The sequence below is a fragment of the Crocodylus siamensis genome, chromosome 13 (assembly GCF_052110815.1).
Source record: "Crocodylus siamensis isolate JL-2025a chromosome 13, ASM5211081v1, whole genome shotgun sequence".
In the NCBI taxonomy this organism is placed as follows: domain Eukaryota; kingdom Metazoa; phylum Chordata; order Crocodylia; family Crocodylidae; genus Crocodylus; species Crocodylus siamensis.
Genome location: NC_143407.1, coordinates 16,454,859 through 16,476,281, shown reverse-complemented (window position 1 = coordinate 16,476,281; position 21,423 = coordinate 16,454,859). Strand labels below are relative to the sequence as shown.

Sequence of the window (21,423 nt, the reverse complement as noted above, 5' to 3'; positions counted from 1 at the left end):
CTGCATTGCTACACCCGCTCTGGATCTGCCCCAGCAATAAGTGGGGTGTGAAAGGCAAGGTAGGACAGTGGCTGGTTCATGTCTTCTCCACTAGAACGTGCACAGATATAGGGTAGGTGTAAACCACAACTGCCTGGTGTCTTTCTTTTTCCCTCTGGAGGTAGCTGGGCCTCAGATAGAGGTTCATGTCAGCCAAGGCAGTAGCAGAGGTGGCACTTTCAGCTGTGGAAGTGCAGGCTTGTGTTTTTAGAACAGCACAATGGCAACAACTTGGTGAGGGAGGTGATATTATGCTGGTATGATAGGTGAAGGAATGCTGCTATCTGTGCCACTGCTGCTGACTCCCAGCCCAGACTTTTTTCTGGTAGGAAACATGGCCTCCCAATTCAGTGCTCCCCTTTAATTACCCTGGGAACAACAGAGGGAATATTGGGTGAGGAATGTGGGGCAGTTTCCTCTGTTCTTGTATCCATGGTGTCATTCCATGGTGAGGAGGTACGGTCTCTTTCTTTTCCTTTTGGTCATTACATTTTTAAGGACAGTGCTGCAAATCCGTATGAGGAATCTCTAGTGTCAAATATCAATTGCTGCTTCCCAGTCTTAACAGAACAAACCAGTCCATTTCTACTGAGTTGTGTGACTCGTTCTATAGCCATGCTCATTGAAGTGGGGCTCCTTTTTGTGGGATCACTCTCCAGGTGACCTGCAGGGAAGTAGCCGTGCTCCTGAGGAGACCGAGTCTACAGAATCCTGGCAGGAGCTGTTGCTGACACTGCCATATTTAGTGAATCTTGTGCATGACATCTTGGATCTAAGCACCTATGGGAAGGTATGGGTGAGATGACGGTGAGACTGCCAGGCTCACTTTGCTTTCCTCACATTAGTCCCTGGAGAGAAGGGTCCTGTTGAGAAGAACGAAAGAGAACTGTGGAGTCTCGGTGGTGCCAGAGCCATGAGGGCATAGGACTCTGTCTCCTGCCTGGGCAAGTGTTTGCTTGAGGGCAGGAAGGAGGGTGCTGCTGGAACCAAGTGGAAGGGAGCAGGAGCAGAGGGTGCGTTTGTCATGTAGAATCAGTGTCTAGCGCTCGGTGAAGGACTGGTATTTAAATAATTGCTTTTGGTGGGAAACTGTCTTAATGTCTTTCCAGCAGGTTGGACCTTTTCTGTTGAAATGTTGTTAATAAAAAGTTCAGTTTTCACAAGAATAGAGACTCTACATGGGCAGATGTTGCATTTGTCAAAATGTTTGCATTTTTCTGTAAAGAAAACCAAAATGATATGGTGCGTCAAGTCTAATAAAGTTGAAATGTAAATCTGTCCCAGGTCTAGTGCAAAGCTGACATACTTTGCCTCGGTGCGTGCGATTCAGATCCACTCAGGTAGACTCAGCTTTCCTGTTCTCTCAGTGGGCAGCCGTATACATCCCAAGAACCTAGTCCTAACCTAGCATGCATGGACACATAGGTCTCCTGTTCTGGTAATGGGCAACTTTGCTGATCCTTGTGTAACCAGGGAAGTACCTAGGTCTATTTTCTTCTTTTGTTGGGGTCCTTTATATGCCTAAATCATGTAGGGATCTGGCATATGCTCAGGGAAACATTTAAATGACCTCTGAAATGCCAGATAATGGCAGAGGAGGACCTGCTCATCTACCTTTTAATTCATTAGGTTACTGGTTAGGGTACTCATCTGGAGTGTGGGAGACCCAGATTCTCGCCCCACTCAGTCGGAGGGTTTTTGACTATACTTCCTAGCAAGGTGCCCTGGCTGCCAGATGTGTCAGGGCCAAGAGCATGCTCTCTTCTTGTTAATGTTGGTCTATTAGGTAGCCAAGAGGGAAAGAGTCAGAAGGAGAGCAAGGAAGCAGGAATGTGACTTTGGCCTAGTGAGGTAGTCCTGCTGAGGCATGGAGGAAGGGAGATGTGAGTTCTGGTTTTTGCCCCCAAGGTCATTTCCACATTTTATTTAATGCCTCTTTCATGCAAAATGGAGGAACAGCATTGGAAAGGCAGGCTGGAAGCAGAGGCTTCTCCTTCTGTCCCAGGTCAGCATTAGTTTCACTGGGCGTACCATCATACTCCCCCACATGTTGTCCTGAATATAAAGTCTGGCTTTTCACATAGGATTAGGAAGGAATATCCCCCCATACTGACAGAGCCTGTGGGAAAGAGGTAGGGGTATATGTTGGGGGTGGGGGGTGCCTTCTTCAGTGTGGGGCACAACCCTTCTTCTAAGCTGTCCTAAGCTTTATTATCCAATTCTTTCCCCTTAGTTGCAATGTAATTGCTTTTGAATGTAGATGCTAGGCTAGAGGTCCTTCCTAGTCTTATGTTCCTATTAAAAAACGCTGTCGTCTCCCCTGTTTAACTCAGGATTCCCCTAATGTGAAGGGCTGTCTAGACTGACAGCCCAAATTAAAAGGCTTTTTAAAAAAAATGTATATAGAATCATAGAACCGGAAGGGACCTGTAAGATCATCATGTCTGGTCCCCATGCCATGGGCAGGAAGTTATTAGGCTCAGACAAGCTTAACAAGGTGCCTGTCCAGCCTCATCTTGAACACCTCCAAGGATAGTGACTGTACCACCTCTGCTGGGAGTGCTTTCCAGATTCTGGTGACCCTTACGGAGAACAAGTTTTTTGGGTTTTTTTGTTTAGCCTTAATCTACTACCCTCTATTAGTTCATGCCCGTTGGTTCTTGTCCTTCCTTGAGGTGCCTTCCTGAAGAGTTGCTCCCTTAGTTCTTGATGCTCACCTCTGATGTACTTCATAGTTTCATAGTTGATAGGGTTGGAAGGGACCTGAGCAGATCATGAAGTCCAACCCCCTGCCATGGGCAGGAGAGGATGCTGGGGTCAGATGACCCCAGCTAGGTGACTATCTAGCCTCCTTTTGAAGACGCCTACGCTAGGAGTGAGCACCACTTCCCTAGGAAGTTGGTTCCAGGTCCTAGCCACCCTGACTGTGAAGCAATGATTCCTAATCTCTAGCTTGAACCTACTCTCAGTCAACTTATAGCCGTTGTTCCTTGTTAACCCCGGTTGTGCTCAGGGGAACAGGGACTCTCCTGTTGCCTGCTGGTCCCCCTTGGCCACTTTATAGGTGGCCACTGGATTCCCCCCTCAGGTTTCTCTTGTGGAGTCTGAACAGGTTCAAGTCCTGTAGCCTCTCCTTGTAGGGCCTGCCATACTGCCCCTTGGTTGTGCGAGTGGCCCTCCTCTGGACCCTCTCCATGTTGTCCACATCCCTCCTGAAGTGCGGCGCCCAGAACTGGATGCAGTACTCCAGCTGCGGCCTGACCAGTGTCGCATAGAGTGGGAGGATCACCTCCTTGGACCTGCTTGAGATGCATCTGTGGATGCATGACAAGGTGCAGTTAGCCTTCCTGACCACGTCCCTGTATTGGCGGCCCAGGTTTATCTTGTTCAAATTTGCGGATGACACTAAGATGTGGGGAGAAGTGGGCACGCTAGAAGGGAGGGACAGGCTACAACTAGATCTGGACAGGTTACAGGGGTGGGCAGATGAGAATAGGATGGGTTTCAATACTGACAAGTGCAAGGTACTGCACCTGGGGAGGAAAACCAGCAGCATACTTACAGGCTGGGGAACTCCCTTCTTGTCAGCACAGAGGCAGAGAAGGATTTTGCTGTCGTCATTGATTCCAAGGTGCTTTTTACCCCCTCATCCAAATCACCGATTAAGGTATTGAACAGTGCTGGCTCGAGGACTGAGCCCTGGGGAACCCCACTGCCCACATTCCTCTAGGTCAAAAATGACCCATCTGCCACCACTCTCTGGTTGTGGCCCTCCAGTGAATTTGCGACCCATCTGACCGTGTAGGCATTGACACTACAGTCGCCTAATTTTTTAATGAGAATGGGGTGAGAGACAGTGTCGAAGGCCTTCCTAAAGTCCAGAAAGACTACATCTACTGTGACACCTGTGTCCAAGGATTTTGTGACCTGGTTGTAGAAGGCCACCAGGTTGGTCTGACAGGATCTGCCTCTAATGAACCCATGTTGGTTGCCCCTAAGCATAATCTCCCCTGCTGGTCCCTTGCAGATGTGATCCTGGAAAATTTTCGCAAAGAGCTTCTCCAGGACCAAGGTAAGACTAACGGGCCTATAGGTTCCTGGAGATCATCGGGACCTGCTGATTTGAACATGTCTAATCCCACCAGAAGTTCCCTGACTAGGTCCTCATTGACCCTGGGACTGGCTGCACCTCCCCTGAGTCCGTCCAGGATCCCAGTGGGGGGGATGCCCCAGTCCCTGCTCAGAAAAATGGAGGCAAAGAAATTGTTAAAGAGGTTAGCTTTGTCGTCTGGTGCAACCACCAGATTTCCAAGCATGTCCTGCAGAAGCCCCACATTACCCAGTACCTTCTTTTTCCCCCCTACGTATTTAAAAAAGGACTTCTTGTTATCTTTGATCTGAGTTGCTGGTCCCAGTTCCATCTCTGCCTTAGCCTTCCTGACTGCCCCCCCACAATCTTGGGCAATGGAGGTGTAATCCTCCTTGGTGATGGCCCCTCCTTTCCATTGGGTGTACGCTTCCTTTTTAGCTTTGAGACGTTCCTGGATGCTTTTTGTGAGCCACGGGGGCTTTTGAGCACTCTTGCCCCCTTTTGATCTGCATTGGGATTGTCACCCTTTGGGCTTGGAGGATCGTCTCCTTAAGGAATGACCATTCTTCCTGGACTCCCAACTCCCTTCCCTGCGGGACCTCAGTGCCTCCCCAACTAGTTTCCTTACCTGATTGAAATCCGCCCTCCTGAAGTCCAGGGCTGCTGCCTTGCTGCAGGCCTTTGACACCCTGTGCTGGATGGTGAGTTCCAGTAGGCGATGATTGCTATCGCCCTGGTGGTCGACAACCTGTAGTCCCCTTGCCAGGTCGATGCCCAGGGCCAGGACCAGATCCAACAAGGTATTTCCATTGGTGGGACTGTACCTCCTGGGTTAGATGGAGGTCCTGTAACTCGGCTACGTGGGCGGACCTGGCTGACTGCTCCATCCCAGCAGATGTCCAGATTGTTTAGGTCACTCATGACCACGTCCCTTGACTTAACTGCCTCCGCGAGCTGACCTGAGAATTCCCGGTCTCACTCTTCCCCCTGGTTGGGTGGCCTGTAGTAGACTCCCACCAGTAAGTCCCTTTCCCCCTGCTCCCTTGTATTCTGACCCAGAGCACTTCAGCCTGCCCCTCCTCTGACCCAGTGCTGTTTGCTGAGGTGTATTGCTCTTTGACGCAGAGTGCCACACGCCCCACCTTTCCTCCTTGTTCTTTCCCTCCTGTACAGCCTATAGCCCTCAATGTTTACTGCCCACTCTTGCGCTGAATCCCACCAAGTTTCAGTGAGCCCCACTATGTCTGCGTTTGTGTTAGCTAGCAGGAGGGCAAGTTCCTCCTACTTGTTCTCCATACTATGAGCATTAGTGTAGAGGCATTTGAGGCCTCCTGAGGGTGTATGCACTGCCCCCCTAATCCCAGGACTGTCTGGACCCCAGTCTCTTACCTGGGTACTTCTTGTGTTCGTTGCCTGTCTTAGCCGGGCTGTTCTTGTGGGTGTCACTTGGTTCGGTGTTCTGTGGCTCCCTCCATCCTCATCCTCCCTTTCCCCCAACGAACCTAGTTTAAAGCCCGCCGGAGGAGATCAGCCAACCTGAAAGAGAACACATGCTTACTTTTGGGGGAAAGGTGAAGCCCATCCCACCCGAGCATGTCTCTTGTTCTGAAGTAAGGGTTGTGGTCCAAAAAGCCAAAGCCTGCCTCGAGACACCATTTCCGAAGCTGCAAGTTGACCTCCCTTATGTAGGTCTCATGTTGTCATCCATGTTTGCTCACTGGAAGGCCAGATGAGAAGACCACCTGTGCCCCTGTCTCCTTCAGCTTCCCCCCACTCCGGAGCTTGGTAGTCCTTCATCAGGCCATCTGGACTGCTCCTGGCTGCATCATTCATGTCCACATGGATTAGGACCATGGGGTTAGTAATCAGTGAGCTGGATAATGGCTGGGATCATCTCTGTCACGTCCTGAATCCATGCTTGGGGCATACAGGAGACCTCACGTGTCATGGGATCCTGGTGACAGATAGGACCCTCTGTTCCTCTCAGGATGGAGTTGTTTATGACGAGCATCTGGCATCTCTTCTTCTGGGTCAACTTGCCTCCTGCAGCCTGTTCTGTGTGTAGAGTGGCCTCCTCTCTCCAGAGGTTTCCTTGTCTCCTTCCTCCTCCTCCAGTGTCACCAGGGCCTCATACCTGTTCCCCAGCTGGACTGGGGGAGGTGATACTGCACCGCCATAAGCAGCCCTGGCTCTGGAGGGAACCTTCTGCCATTCAGCTGTGGAAGGCACCTCCTGGGGTTTTTCTCCCCTTGGTGCTTGGCCCTGCAGGGAAAGGAAATACCCGTCAGTTTCATCCTCTGCTTCTCTGATCCCCTTCAGCCTGCTAACATCCTCCTCGAGCTCCCTCACCTGCCCCTCCAAGGCCCTAAGACAGGAACCTATCACTTGTAGGCAGCTATCAAGTCACCTCTCGGCCTTCTCTTACTCAGACTGAACAGACCCAGTTCCCAGAGTCTCTCCTCATAGGCCCTGCACTCCATGCCCTTAACCATGCGGGTAGCCTTTGTTTGTACCCTCTTGAGCTTATTCACATCCTTCTTGAAATGCGGTGCCCAGAACTGGACACAGTACTCCAGCTGAGGCCTCACCACTGCCAAGTAGAGAGGGAGAAGCTCCTCCCTGGATCTGTTGGCCACACATCGGCTGGTGCACGCCAGAGTTCTTTTTGCCCTTCTGCTGGCTTGTATTCATCTTCTGGTCAGTCGTGACCCCCAGGTCAAGTTCAAATGCTGTGCCAGCCAGTGGACTGCCACCTATCATGTAGTTCTTCCTACCCAGGTGAAGGACCTTGCACTTCTCCTTGTTCAACCACATCTGATTTCATTCCACCCATGAGTCCAGTCTGTCAAGGTCATCTTGAATCTATGCCCTATCCTCTGGTGTGCCCACATTTCCTCACAGCTTGGTATCCTCTGCAAATTTTAATTATTGAGCTTTCCACTATGGCTGGTTCAGATTTGGATTTGGATTCAGTCTTAATCAGGGACAGTGATTCGATTAATTGATTTGGATCACTGTCCTGATTCTTCAGATCCAGACTCTGCTCAATTGAATTGATGCCAATTTGGAGAATCAGCTTTAAATGTTTTGTCCACATACCTTGAGGTACCAGGCGCAGCTTATGAGCTCTGCAATGGTGGGGTGGTTGGAGCGTCCCACAGGAGCGTGGGGGGGGGGCCTCCATGTGCTCAGCAGCGGACCTGGAAGTAGACCAGAAGTACTTCTGGTCCATTTCTAGGTTTGCCATTGATCGCACAGGGGACCCCCCCCCCCCCATTCCTCCCCAGCTCAGTGATTGGCCCTGGGGGGGGGGGGGGTCCCTGGGTGCCCACCCAGACCCAGGAAGCTCTAGTTGTGGGGGTCCCTTGTGCGCTCGGTGGCAGACGCAGAAGTGGACTTGAAGTACTTCCAGTCCACTTCTGGGTTTGGTGCCGAGCACATGCCCCACCCCCACTACTGTGGGATGCTCCATCTGCCCCACGATCTCAGAGTTCATGCGCTGCACCTGGTACCTAGAGGTATGTAGACAAACATTTAAAGCTGTGTTTATGTCTGAATCATTGAATCTTTCCTAATTGATTCAGAGGGTTCTGATTCATTCGGAGAGATTAAAGGGTCTCCTGATTTGATTCGGATTTGAATTGAATTGAATCAGTGACTGAAGCTTCGCACAGCCCTACTTTCTACCCGCTCATCCAAGTTATTAATAAATATATTAAAGAGCATGGGTCCAAGCACTGGTCCCTGGAGGACACCACTGGAGATGGGCCTCCAGGATGAGGCTATCCCATTGATTACAACTCTGCCAGTGGCCTCCTAAGCCAGTTGTCCACCCACGGAGCTGAAGACTGGTCCAGCCCAGTACCCTTCTGCTTGACTGAGAGAATCTCATGGGAAACAGAATCAAAGGCTTTAATGAAATCTAAGTAAATTCATCAGCCTTATGTCCCTTGTCCAGATGGCTAGTTACCCGGTCGTAGGAGGACATTAGGTTAGTCATGCGTGATCTACCCTCGACAAAACCATGCTGGTTGCTTCTTAACACCCCTTCGGTTACCAGCTTGTGATTGATGGCCTCATTTAACAGATTTTTCAAAGACATTTTATCCAGGACTGAAGTCAGGCTGATCGGTCAGTAGTTTGCCATGTTATCCCTCTTCCCTTTCTTAAAGGCACAATGGCCCTCTTCCAGTCATTTGGAACCATTCCTGAGTTCCACGATTCTTCAAACAGCTTGGCCAGTGTTGCTGCTATACACTCAGCCAGTTCTTTCAGGACTCTCGTGTGCAGGTCATCTGGGCTAGTAGATTTGAAAGTGTCCAGGTGTTGTAGGAGATCCCTCACTTGTTCAGGACTGATTTCATGTAATCTGTTGTCTTCCCCATGTTCCCTGGGCCTCTGGGAAAAAACGGAAATAAAAACTGCCCAGAAAATTCAAGTGGTGCCTAAATTCAGTGTGAAATTTTACGGTAACAGCCCACATAATTTAGCAGAGAACTAGGAATTTTTGCCCCTTCTATGACGAAAACTCTAACTGTAGAAAGGCTAATTGTTCATAATTATCTATCATATTTAACAGGGCAGGTTTAGCTGGTGGATGGTTTCACCCCACAGGAACTAGACAGAGAATGCTAACCCTGAATTCTTTCTTTCCTCAGGGCTAGTTTATTATCCCCAAGACAATTGGAAACACAAAAAGAAAATTGACTCATAAAGCACTTGGCAATAGTTGTTTAGGGCTTCCCATGCTCCAGGTAATCAAAAAGGGAGAAAATGTTTTGCTAGTTGCTTAGATGCAGAGTCCCCATCTTTTGAAACTCTGAATAGCTAAGTGACCTAGAGAGTTGTTATTTTTTTAAAGGATGCTTTGTCTTTATTTTGTCACAGGTGGTTTAAAAAATCTGTAGAATGTAATTCACATTCTTGGTAAAATTCCATAGGTGCTTAGACAGACGAGGTTCATCGTGTGAATGTGTTATCATTTATTAGACCAACTAAATGGTTAAAAAAACTGTTCTTTGTAAGCATTCGGGTGGAAACACTATTATTCAGACATAGGGAGAGTCTACTTGTATTTGTGTGCTCTTCTGGGTGAAATTCCATCCAGGAGAGCACACAAATACTCTCAGAGAAGAAATGTTAATGGGCTTCTGCTGCTCTAGGCTCTGTGGACAGCAGAGCTCTCCCTCCTGTGCTGTACTGTCCTGATTCTTTCTCACAATCTGCTGGGACTTCTCTCCCTGTCCAGGTGGAGCCAGGAGTGCTACCTTTGGGCCACACCTGTGAAGAACTTGAAAACTTTCCTTTGAAAAATGCATTAGCAGACCAAGAGGATAGCCAGCAACGAGAGCAGTTGGTGAGTTGATGTGCCTATCTGGGATTTTCCGCTGGGACTTCAAAGAAGCTTGTTTTAGGGTAACTGGGTAGAGCATTCCTCTTTTATCTCTCATTGCATCCATGACCTTTGGGGTGATGTGTTTCTAGGTTCAGCTGGTCTGCAGAGATGGGAGGGGCTGGAGAACTGGCTTATGTAAAAAAAAAAAAAAAAAAAAAAACCAGTTGAGAAAAGAACAGCTGAGGTATAGCACCTGGTGGTTCCCCCTTTGAAATGATTCCCTATGCATGTTAAAGTGCCCTAAGGTGTTTTGCCCACTGCTTGCTTGAATGACATGTACTAGACGCACCACTGGCAGCTCAACACCTTGGCAAAAACTAAAAGGGAATCCAAGTGAACCTGCTGTCTCCTGGACAGAGCTTATCCTCTTGTCAACCTGAGATACGTATGTCCTGTCATGAACTTATTTCAACAATCATCTCGCTTGCCCCTTTTGAACTATCTCAGTAAACTAGGGTTGCTTAAAGTATTATCCAAGTTTACAGTCTGATAAAATGTAGCAGGAGAACTAAAATAGGTAGCAAGCAGCTAGAGACAGCATCTCTCTCCTGACTGCTAGGTAACTATCTGGATTTGACGCCTCACTGAGTTAGTGGGTTTTTTTAGTTAAAGTAAAATAATTTGTACAGACCTTTTTTCAACAATAGAGCACTCAAAACACCATAGTGGTGCTGAATGCTGTATTATGCCCTGCCCTCCTTGAGCATGACGGAAGTTAGGCCAGTGTTTGCCATAGTGGGCCATACTTGCAGCTCTCAATGTGTTATGTGGGTTGCCCCCGCACAATTTACTTCCTGTGTATCCATTTAAAAAATGTTTTAACAGGATGTCATGTGGGCTTCAGTTGTGTGGTGATTGGGATTGAGAACCACTGAGTTAGACGGTACAGTGCAAGTGTGAAACCAGTGAGCTGTGTCCAGATTGAAAAGGTGGGAAGAAGAAAGGGACCCATAAAAGATTTATATGGCTTGGGTATTTCGTGTTCCCTTCTTAAAATGCTCCTTCACTCTTTTCCAAGTACTTTTCACAGAGGGATTTTTCTCAGAGAAAAGAGAAATATCTTGTGTGATTAGGGAACCTGGTTTTGAATTTCATAGGCCCCCTGAGAAAATCTAGGTTGCTGGTTTGTATTTGACCTAGTATTTCTATGTGGCCTCCTTTGTTTTTCTCATGCAGGAATTTGAACTCAGGAAAAAGCGTAAAAAATGTGAAAACCTTGAGCATGAAGTGAGGAAAAAGCACAAAAGATGCAAAGAACTGGTAAGTGTGCTTGCTGCCTGCAGAACAGGGGCAACAAACAGGGGAGTTTGCAAGCAGTTCACAGGTTACTTCACCGCCTTCCTCTTTGAAAGGGAACCTTTAAGGTAAGCTGTTTCTTCATTTAAGAGTAGCTAACCTATGTGTATTTAGTGTAAGTAGCTCAAATTCACCTGTTAAGTCTTGGTCTCAGTCCTTTGTTTAACTAGAGTCTAGAGTGAGAGGGAGTTAGTTAGGGGCTTTGCCTGGAAACTCTCTCTAACCTTCGTTCATTGCAAGCTTTATCAGGGAAAAGGGAACCTTTCAGGACCATGGAGCCTCAAGCAGGTCAGCTTATAGTGAAGTTTGCTAGGGAAGTTCTGCTTGGAAAGGGGGGCAGGAAGAGAGAGGCCACAGATTAAGAGACGCAGATAAATGATTGGAGGACGTCGCAATGCCAGAGCCACTGCCACTGCCAGCTTTTCCTCTGCTTGGAACTGTGAGGTGTCTGTCCAGGCAAGATCACTCGTCATTGAGGCTTCCACCAAGGTCCTGGTTTGGTGCTCTGGAGACCGTGGCTTGCAGGTTCATTCCAGTGAGAGCCAGGTGAGCGAGTGCCTGTGATGCGAGTGGTGCTTCCTGGTGGTGTCCCTCAGGGAGCTGGCAGGAGTGCTGCAGGACGAGGTGACAAGGCCTCAAAGCATCCTCAACAATGAGGACTTCATTTATTGGATCTTGGAGGAAACCTCTAGGACTGTCGAGGAAGGACTGCCACAGGCAGTGCTAGTGAAAAAAGTGTATGTAGATGCCCAGAAAATTGGAAGCTTATGACCTCTGGCAGCAAGCAGAAATCTTTATCTCCACCTGCAGTGGTTTGTCTGGAGAACAGATATGGAGCTCTAGCAACAGAGGAGGAGAAGCGTGTTCTGTTGGTGAAACAGACCAGGTCTGTCATCCCCAGGATGGGGAGGATGGAGGCCATTCCCACCAAGAGGAAGCAATAGGTGGTGGTGTTTGGAGACTCTTAAGTGTCAGGGGCAGAGGCATTCACCTGCCACCCTGATTTGTTTTGTTTTGTTTTGGGAGGCCTGCTGCTTGCCCAAACCTAGATCTGAGATGTCACAGGAGGATTACTGAAACTCATTCATTCCTCAGAGTATTACCCCATGCTGTGCATCCCTGTGGGCACCAATGATACTGCCAGGGGTGACCCTGAGCAGATCAAAAGTCACTACAGGGCTTTGGGAGCTAGAGTGAAGGAGACGGGCTCAGGTGGTGGTCTTGATTCCTCTTCGCAAGAAGGGCCCAGATGCATCCTGCAGATCAATGCATGACTGTGCAGGTGGTGTTGCCAGCCAGGCTTTGTTGACCACAGGATGTTGTTCCAAGAAGGACTGCTAGGAAGAGACGGGAATCAGCTGAAAAAGAGATGGAAGAGCATCTTTCCAGACAGCCATTTCTAAGCACCTGGAGGAGAAGGGGGTGATTAGGAACAGTCAGCATGGATTCACCAAGGGGAAGTCATGCCTGACCAACCTGACTGCCTTCTGTGATGAGATGACTGGCTCTGTGGATATGGGAAGAGCAGTGAACGTGATATGCCTTGACTTCAGCAAGGCTTTTGATACAGTCTCCTCCAACATTCTTGTAAGCAAGCTAAGGGAGTATGGGTTGAATGGACTGGAATGCGGATAGAAAAGTAGCTCAAACATTGGTCTCACAGGGTAGTAATTAATGGCTTGCTGACTCGCTGGAAGCCAGTATCAAGTGGAGTGCGCATGGGGTCAGTCCTGGGGCTGGTTTTGTTTCATAGCTTCATCAGTGACCTGGAAGATGGGATGGAGTACATCCTCAGCAAGTTTGCAAGTAGCACTAAGTTGGGGGAGAGTAATGATATGCTGGAGGTTAGGGGTAGGATTCAGAGAGTTCTTGACAATTTGGCATACTGGGCAAAAAGAAATCTCAGGAGGTTCAATAAGGAGAAGTGCAAAGTCCTGCAGAACCACTGGCCATTGTACAGGCAGGGGGATGACTGGCTAAGCAGCAGTTCTGCAGGAAAGGACCTGAGGGTTACAGTAGGCAGTAAGCTGAATATGAGCCAACAGTGTTCCCTTGTTGTGAAGAAAGCTAAAGACACACTGGGCTACATTAGTAGGAGTATCAGTAGCAGATTGTGGGAAGTGATTCTTTCCCTCGGTTTGGCACTAGTGAGGTCACATCTGGAGTACTGTGTGCTGATTTGAGACCCCCAGTACAGAATGGAGGTGGATATACTGGACAAAGTCCAGCAGAGGGCAATGAAAATAGATAAGGGGCTGGGGCACATGACTTCTGAGGAGAGGCTGAGGGATCTGGGCTTATTTAGTCTAGAGGAGATTTAATAGGAGCCTTCAGTTACCTGAAGAGTGGTTCCAAAGAAGGTGGAGCTGGACTGTTCTCAATAGTGGCAGATGACAGAACAAGGAGAAATGGTCTCAAGTTGAACCACAGGAAGTTTAGTTTTGATATTAAGAAAAACTTTCTCACTAGGAGGGTAGTAAAGCAGTGGAACAGGTTACCCAGAAAGGTTGTGGAATCACCATCCTTGGAGGTTTTTAAGACCCAGCTGGACAAAGCCTTTGCAGGATGATCTCGCTGGGGATGGTTCTGCTTTGAGCAGGAGTTTGGACTAGATGACCTTGTGAGGTCCCTTCCAACCATAATTTTCTATGATTCCTTGATGTCAGAGGTGTTCATTCTCTGCTCCACTCTAGTCTGGGGGCAGGCAAGTGGGGCCAGTAGCAAATGTCCAGTGTCATTTCCCCTTTGGTTTCTTTTCCTTGAAGGAGGTCCTGGTCCCATTGGGATTAACTGAAGTGTTGCCACTGGCTTCAATAGGATCCAGATTTCAGCCTGTGTGTCTTGTCCTTTGCTGAGTGCACTGTCAGAACTTAGCATATTATAATATAATAGTAATAGCAGGACCAAAATGTGTGGTCCTATTCTTTGAATGGTGCTGCATCGAATAAGCCTGAAAGCATGTCTGTCCAGATGCATACAGTTCCTTTAGTCAGCCCTGAGCTGACCTTTTCTCTCCAGTCTGCGAAAATCAGGGAGCTGCTTCCAGTTAATCAGAGAACCTGACTGTAGTAATACTTGTTCTCTCTGGACAGGAACTCCAGTTGGAGGAGGTGCAAAGTGAAAATGTACGACTGGCTGAGCAGAACTCTCGACTTAATGAGAAGGCTGAATGGGCAGGACAGGTAGTCAGTGAAGATTTTTTCCTCTAAATGGAGTATTAACTTTTCCTTTGTGTTGAACTTGCAAAGCATTTGTATTAAGCAGAGGTTATTACTAGACTAGGATAAAACTATGGCCTGGATTCCCCACGTTGGGGAATGTCCACGGGTTTTACTTGTCAGGGCCTTCACCACCTCCATGACAGGACAGAGTCCACTGTGAGGAGGTTACGGTGAAGGGAGGTGGCCATAAGATGCTTCTCAATGGGGAAATGTGAGATGGGTTTACTGTTACCCCTGAAAGAGAGTGCTGGGCCCAGGAGAGCATAGCCAAGAAAGCAAGGCAGTGGCCCAAGTGCTAGTTAAACCTGCCTTGCATAATAAAGATAGCTGTCTCAGTGGGAACTTTAGGGAGGATTCACCCTGATGGGTGCAGGTGGCTATCATTCCATGTTTGTAGAGCACCCATTAAGGTATTACATCCCAGTAATCAGCTGCATTATAGTCACAAGACCAGTAGTCCCAGATTCACAGAGTAACATGGAAAACAGACAGGAAAGACTTGGCCATATGGACTGCAGCTATTTGCTGTGCAGAACAGTACGGTAATAATAAAATGCACCTTGAAGCGTATAAAAATACTGTAAATGTGCACAAGTGGGTGGGAACTGAGGAAGAATTAGTACTGGGATTGGAGGGAAGGGGAAGATGCATTTCAAAGATGTCTTTTTTCCTTTAATTTGGCTCTTTCTTTTGGCATACGAAATATAGATGAGCCAGAAAACCAAACCTGTTTTCAAAGTCTGGTCATTTCCTGCTGATTAGCTCTTTCTGCATATTAATCAGGCTGTTGTACAGCAAGGAGGTGTTTGTGATTTGAACTGCTAATAATAACTTAGTGATGGCACATTCCCATTAGAGATGAAGGACTGGCCTCTTGCGCAATCTGTAGTGAATGGAGTTGCATCAAGTAATAGTGGGGTTTTGCATGCTTCTCTGCCTCTAGTCCCACCCTTTCCAGATCACAGACACAGCTTCCAAGGTTTCGCAAGGGACAATCCCCTTCAGAAAACTCCACATGTTGTGGGGGAGACAACTATAGTAAAAATTCAGTAGGTGAATCTGTTGAACAGATTAAAGCCCCGTACAAATATATGAATATTTGGTTACGTTTGACTACCAGTTGGAGGGGAGAGAAGATGGGCTGATGGAAGACCACAGTGTAGCTGTGTAAAGTGATGGACCTCTGCTGTTGTTTCAAAGAGTGCCTGAGACTATTTGTATGAATCAGTAGCCTTTCCTTTACAGGTTGAATCCGAGAATGCCGACCTGAAGCTGCGGGTAGTTTTAGTCACTAAGGAACGGGATTCTGCGATTCAGACGAGCCAAGGACTCCAAACCAAGCTGGAGAATTTAGAGCAGGTGCTGAAGGTCAGTAGGACCCAAGCTTCTGGAGGAGCTGAGAAGATGCTGAGTACTGTTCTGAATGGCCTTACAGAGAAGGGGATAATGATAGCAAAAAGTCTGTTTTTCTGATTTGTTTGGGTCATTTATATACAGTTTTGCTTTTTGTGGCCTTTGTTATCTAGAAAATCTTTTAGAAGAAGCCTTTTTAGCCCCTGCTGGGAGCATCTCATTTCATATCTCTGCACCGGGACAAGTGCCTTGTCCAGCAAGGCTGTCTGAGTTATCTTGGTATCATGGAGTTGGTTTTGCAGATGAGGGTTGGCCAGTGCACTATGCGTTCTGGCCCCAAGCCTCTTGACCTGAGTTGCTGCTTGATGTCCTCTCTTTGTGAGGTGAGGAGGAGCAAGCGGGGAGAGGAATTTGGCAGTGTGAAGCTGTCTGAGGCAACTCTGACTCTTTGTATTGCTGGTGCAACTCAGAGCAAACTATGGTAGGCGGAGGACCTGCCTAATGTATTCTTGGAACTCCACTCCCATTAAGAAGTTTCCTTTCCCAATTGTTTAGTTACTGTGTGAAAAATAACTTGTTGCCTATCAGATTGTTGTTGGAGGATAGGGCCCCTTGGGAGAGATCCAGAAGGCAATGGTTTAATAACACCTCTCCTAAACTGTGTGTGACTTGTTTTCCAGCACATGAGAGAAGTGGCAGAGCGAAGGCAGAAGCTGGAGGTTGAACATGAAGAAGCACTGCTAGTACTGCGGGAGAAACAAGAGGAAGTCAGGCGGCTGCAGCAGGTATGTAGTATGTGAGAGAGAGTGAGAAAATGAACACTAACTCTGATTCCCTACAAACAGATGGGACTTCTGAATTGTGTTTCCTTGAAGGGACAGACTGCAGGGAGGAGGTATGTGCAAGTTCACCAGATACACTATTCAGGAAAGTGTCGGTGTGCAGAGCAGCCCTGATACCTGGTCAGTGCAAGTTGTTTTCATGCATGAAACTTCTAACTTAACAAGGTTTAGATCAAGGATGTTTCCAGTCAAGTTTCTCTGTTTAGGTTTTTAAATCTATAAGATGCTTATTAAGACAATGGTAGCAGAAGTGAGATTTTGAAGGATGCTTTGTGACATGCTCTTTGTCTCTTGTTTGACCCCAGGCCCAGGCTGAGGCAAAAAGGGAGCATGAAGGAGCAGTACAGCTATTAGAGGTAAGACAGAAAGACAGAGCCAGGGTGACATATGCAGGCTTAGCATCTCACATCCTTTAATATTGTCTTGCTCTGCATTTTGCATGCAACTTCATCAGCATGAGCAAAACAGCACCAGTGGCTGAACACTCTCACAACAGTGGTGCACAGATTTCTGTCAGAAAGGCAGAGCAGCTGTTAAGTCCAGCCCAGCTCTTAGACTGGATACGGTATGGAATATTCATCACCTGAGTGTCTTTCAGTTCTGCAATAAACAACTAACATCAGTCATGCCTGCTACTCTTCTGTGAATCTCCTCTAGGAGGAAATCTCTGCATGTTTGTTTTAATTGTTTTTCTTTTATATTACATGCTCTGTGCTTTTATTGGGTAAGGTGCATTGGACAAACAGCTTTTATGTGAAACAGGGAGGGGTAAGGTATGAAGTAGCTCTTGGAACCAACAGGAGTTAGATCTCCAGTCCCCAGACCAGCTCTCAGAAATTGTAGAATCATAGAAAATTAGGGTTGGAAGGGACCTCACGAGGTCATCTAGTCCAACCCCTGATCAAAGCAGGACCATCCTCAACTAGACCATCACACAAAGGTTTTGTCCAGCCAGGTCTTAAAAGCCTCCAAGAGTGATTCTACAACCTCTTCGGGTAACCTGTTCCACTGCTTTACTACCCACCCAGTGAGAGAGTTTTTCCTAATAGCTAATATAAACTTCCCTTGCAGCAACTTGAGACCATTGCTCCTTGTTCTGTCATGCACCACCACTGAGAGCAGTCTATCTTCATCTTTTTTCAATGTCCCCCTTCAGGTTGTTGAAGGCTGCTATTAAATCCCCTCTGTCTTTTAATCTCTAGACTAATAGGCCCAGTTCCCTCAGCTTCTCCTCAGAAGTCATGTACACCAGCCCCCTCACCATTTTCATTGCTCTCCGCTAGACTCTGTCCAATGTGTCCACATCCTTTTTGTACTGGGGGCCCAAATCTGCACACAGTACTCCAGATGTGACTAGTGCTCAATAGAGGGAAAGAATCACTTCCCATGATCTGGTGGCGATGTTCCTACTAATGCAGCCCAGTGTGTCATTAGCTTTCTTCACAACAAAGGAACCCTGTTGGCTTACTGTAACCTCTAAGTCCTTTCTTGTGGAACTGCTGCTTTGCCAGTCATTCCCCTGCCTGTACAATGGCCAGTGGTTCAGTATGACTTTGCACTTCTCCATGTTGCATAAGTGCAGGACTTTGCACTTCTCCTTATTGAACCTCCTGAGACTTCGGCCAATATGCCAAATTGTCACAGTCCCTCTGAATCCTAGCCCTGACCTCCAGTGTATCTACTACTCCCCCCAGCTTGGTGTTGTTTGCAAACTTACTGAGGGTACGCTCTATCCCATCTTCCAAGTCACTGATGAAGCTATGGAACAAAACCAGCCCCAGGACTAATCCCTGGGGCACTCCACTTGAAACTGGCTGGCAACTAGATAGCAAGCCATTAATTACTACCCTTTGAGCCCAATGTTTGAGCTAGTTTTCTAGCCACCTTACAGTCCATTCAACCCATACCCCCTTAGCTTGCTTGCAGTAATATTGTGGTAGACTGTATCAAAAGCCTTGCTGAAGTCTAGATCTGTCACATTCAGTGCTTTTCCTGCATCCATAAAGCTAGTCATCTCATCATAGAAGATAATCTGGTTGGTTAGACATGACTGCAGAGAAAAGCTCAATTCAGGGCTGATTGCAGGAGTTGCATGTATTTTGATAAACAGCCTTGCAGGCTTATGGGCTGCAGCACTGTTCCAAGAACAGAACCAAGCATTTTGGCACTGCTATTACTATTATATTTAGTATAATATGGTAAGTTCTGATAGTGCACTCAGCAGAGTGCAAGTCACAAGGGCTGAAATCTGGATCTTATTGAAACCAATGGTAAAACTTCAATTAACCTCAGTGGGGCCAGGATCTCTTTTTAAGAGAAGAAAACAAAGTGGAAATGACACTGGACATATGCTAGTGCTCCCCTGCCACTGGACTATAGTGGAGCAGAAAATGAATGTGTGACATCATGGAAAGTTATGATTAGAAAGGACCTTGGGAGGCCTGCTTATCAGTTCCTTGAGTAAGTTGTAGTCTGTTTTTCTGAATTCCAGAGTTCTTACTCTGCTGCTCTCCTTCCTTCCTTCCTTTCTTCAGGATCCTGAGCTCAATCATTTCATCATCACTGCTGCCCACATTGCCATCCATGACTACATACCCCACCAATTCTTCCCTCTTCGTGAGCAGCAGGTCAAGAAGAGCACAGACCCTCGTTGACTGCTCTAGCACTTGCACTAGGAAGTTGTCCCCCTCACGCTTCAAAAACTTCCTGGATTGCCTGCACACTACTATATTGCCCTCCCAGCAGAAGTTATGGTGATCGAAGTCCCCCATGGGAACCAGGGTCTGTGATTGGGAAACTTCCACTAGCTGTTTGAAGAAAGTCTCATCCACCACTTCCTCCTGGTCTGGTGGTCTATAGTAGACCCCTATCATGACATCACCCTTGTGCTCTCCCCTCTGACCCTAACCCAGAGACTTTCAACAGGCCTATCCTCAGTTTCATACTGGAGCTCTGAGCAGTCAAACAGCTCTTTTATCTGAAGCGCAACTCCTCCTCTTCTCCCCTGCCTGAACAGTTTGTACACATCCATGACACTGCTCCAGTCATGCGAGCTCCCACCAAGTCTCTGTTATTCAATTACATCATAGTTCTGTGATTGTGCAAAAACTTCCAGTTCTTCTTGCTTGTTCCCCAGGCTCAGTGCGTTCGTGTACAGGCACCCGAGGTAACGAGCTGATTGCCCTGCTTTCTCAGGTCAAATAAGAATTCCTCCCCTGCTGCCCACTCTTGCTTCCACTTCCTCCAGGTCACTCACTCACGTCAGGGCTTTGGTCTTCATTGCCCTGGTGAACGTAGTTTAAAGTTTTCCTCACTAGGTTCGCAGGCCTTTCTGCAAAGATGCCCTTCCCTCTCTTTGTCAGGTGAATCTCTTCCTAGCAATACTCAGATGCTTGCTCAAACAGGCTTTCCCCTTGTGGATGGCTCCATTGTGCCACTAAAGAGAAGTGATTAGCAGTCTTGCTTCCAGGAGGTAACCTTTGCAAAATCCTGTCCTAACTCATTAGATCCATAATGAAGGATTGACACTTGACACTTTATTTGAAACTGTAGGGGAAGCTGATGCAGTGAGGGTTTGATACCAAGGGAGTGAGGCACTGCTTGTTCCCTCAGTTAGTTATTGTGTCTAAGAGCTGAAGTTTCCAAGCTGAAGTAAACGACTTCAGTGTAAGGCAGCTGAAATCCCATAGAAGTGTGAATTGTCAAGGCTGAGTATTATCTTTAACAGTGGGATGCAGTTAGAAATGACAGAATACATTTATGGTGCCTGCTGTTTTGTGAGAGTTTGGTGTTAACCAGGGGTCCAGGAGGAGCTGTGACATGAGTTCAAGAGCTCTGCTTATGTGTCTGACAGTCAGACAGGCCCATAGCTGCAGATCTTCACAGGGTTTTCCTCAGCCAGCCAGCAGCTTTAATCAGCCCTCATTCACCTATAAGCTGGTTCAGTATGGGGCTAGTTAGTATCAGTGGCATTTCTCTGTCTTTGAAAGGGTCATATATACAACTGTCTCATCTCCATCTTATTGGTATTTGACCATGTGATATCTCGCCAGTTGTGCTAGGGGGTGCGTATTAATGCTGAATTGGAACAGAGAGAGCACTGATTCTTATGGGAATCTGCATGGAGTGAAGGTGGTGAAGGTGCAGGTTCTCTTCACTACCCTTTGGATATGGCTGTCCACGAAGCGCTCAAACCAGCTTAGTTCCTTTTCAGGGCCTTTGCCATTTTCCTCACCCAGTCACTATCTCAAAGCTGATTGAGTTTGAATACTGAGAGTAGCACACCACGCACTGTTGCTTGTTTCCTTTTTTTGTGCTAACCTGAGTTTTCATTCTGAGATGCTTCAGTGATTGATGTCTGGGACATTTCAAGGTGCCTGAGCGTAAGAATTTGATTACTAGATTTGTGAGGCTTTCACGTTCATAGCTTGGTGTCTGCTCTTTGACTTGGAATCTGAGTATAGCAATGAACCACTACTCTCAGACCTGATTTAGTAGCAACCCCTGAACTTTGAGATATAGTAACCAGGGTTAGGAGAGGTGCTATACCCTTCTAAACTTAGTGGTGGCATCAGTATTGCCAACCCTACCGTGTCAAAAAGCAGAGACAAACTCAAGAGATTTAGAATGTAAATCATGAGATGCCATTTTTTAAGTGTGGGGGTATTATTTGTGAAGGCATGGGTAACCGGTGCCTCATGATACTGCGGGGGCACCAGTGGCCAATTGCTGACTGGGGGGGTCCCCCAGCAGCCAATCACTGCCACCGGCAGAAGCGCAGGCAACAAACATGGAAGTTTGGCTTTTTCTGGTGCTGAGCATGTTGCACTTAAAACAGGTTTTTAAGCCTCGTGCTCTAAGAATTGACACAACGCTCGATTGATGAATAGCAGCAAGGCTTACTTTAATAACTACCAACAAGCTACAAAACTAAATTACAGAAAAAGACTCTTTCCCAATATAAAATGAGCTGTTAGTCTTTGTATTATCTTAGCTGCAAAGAGATCTTTACCCAATGCAGGCAGGAAGCAGTCCTTGTACAGCCTCACAGTGTGGATCTTTCACTTATCAGCTGGGTGGCAGGATGGCTTCTTGGTCTTCCCTGGACTGCACACACTTTGCTGGCCAATCTGCTTAGTTCTTATACTGTTTAACTATATAGCTTCAAAACATTTTTCCTCGATAGTT

At 47.3% G+C, this 21,423-nt stretch overlaps 1 protein-coding gene across 1 annotated transcript in view; it reads left to right on the top strand.

Moving 5' to 3' along the window:
* The first annotated feature begins 840 nt into the window (after nt 1-840).
* The window catches only part of TSPOAP1 (TSPO associated protein 1), a 103,652-nt gene continuing 83,069 nt past the window's right edge, over nt 841-21,423 (top strand). Inside the window, exons 1-7 of the mRNA XM_090026351.1 lie at nt 841-846; nt 9,378-9,485; nt 10,701-10,784; nt 13,913-14,002; nt 15,287-15,409; nt 16,075-16,179; nt 16,542-16,592. Of these exons, the coding sequence (XP_089882477.1) occupies nt 841-846; nt 9,378-9,485; nt 10,701-10,784; nt 13,913-14,002; nt 15,287-15,409; nt 16,075-16,179; nt 16,542-16,592 (567 nt within the window). The remainder of the gene's footprint in view (nt 847-9,377; nt 9,486-10,700; nt 10,785-13,912; nt 14,003-15,286; nt 15,410-16,074; nt 16,180-16,541; nt 16,593-21,423) is intronic.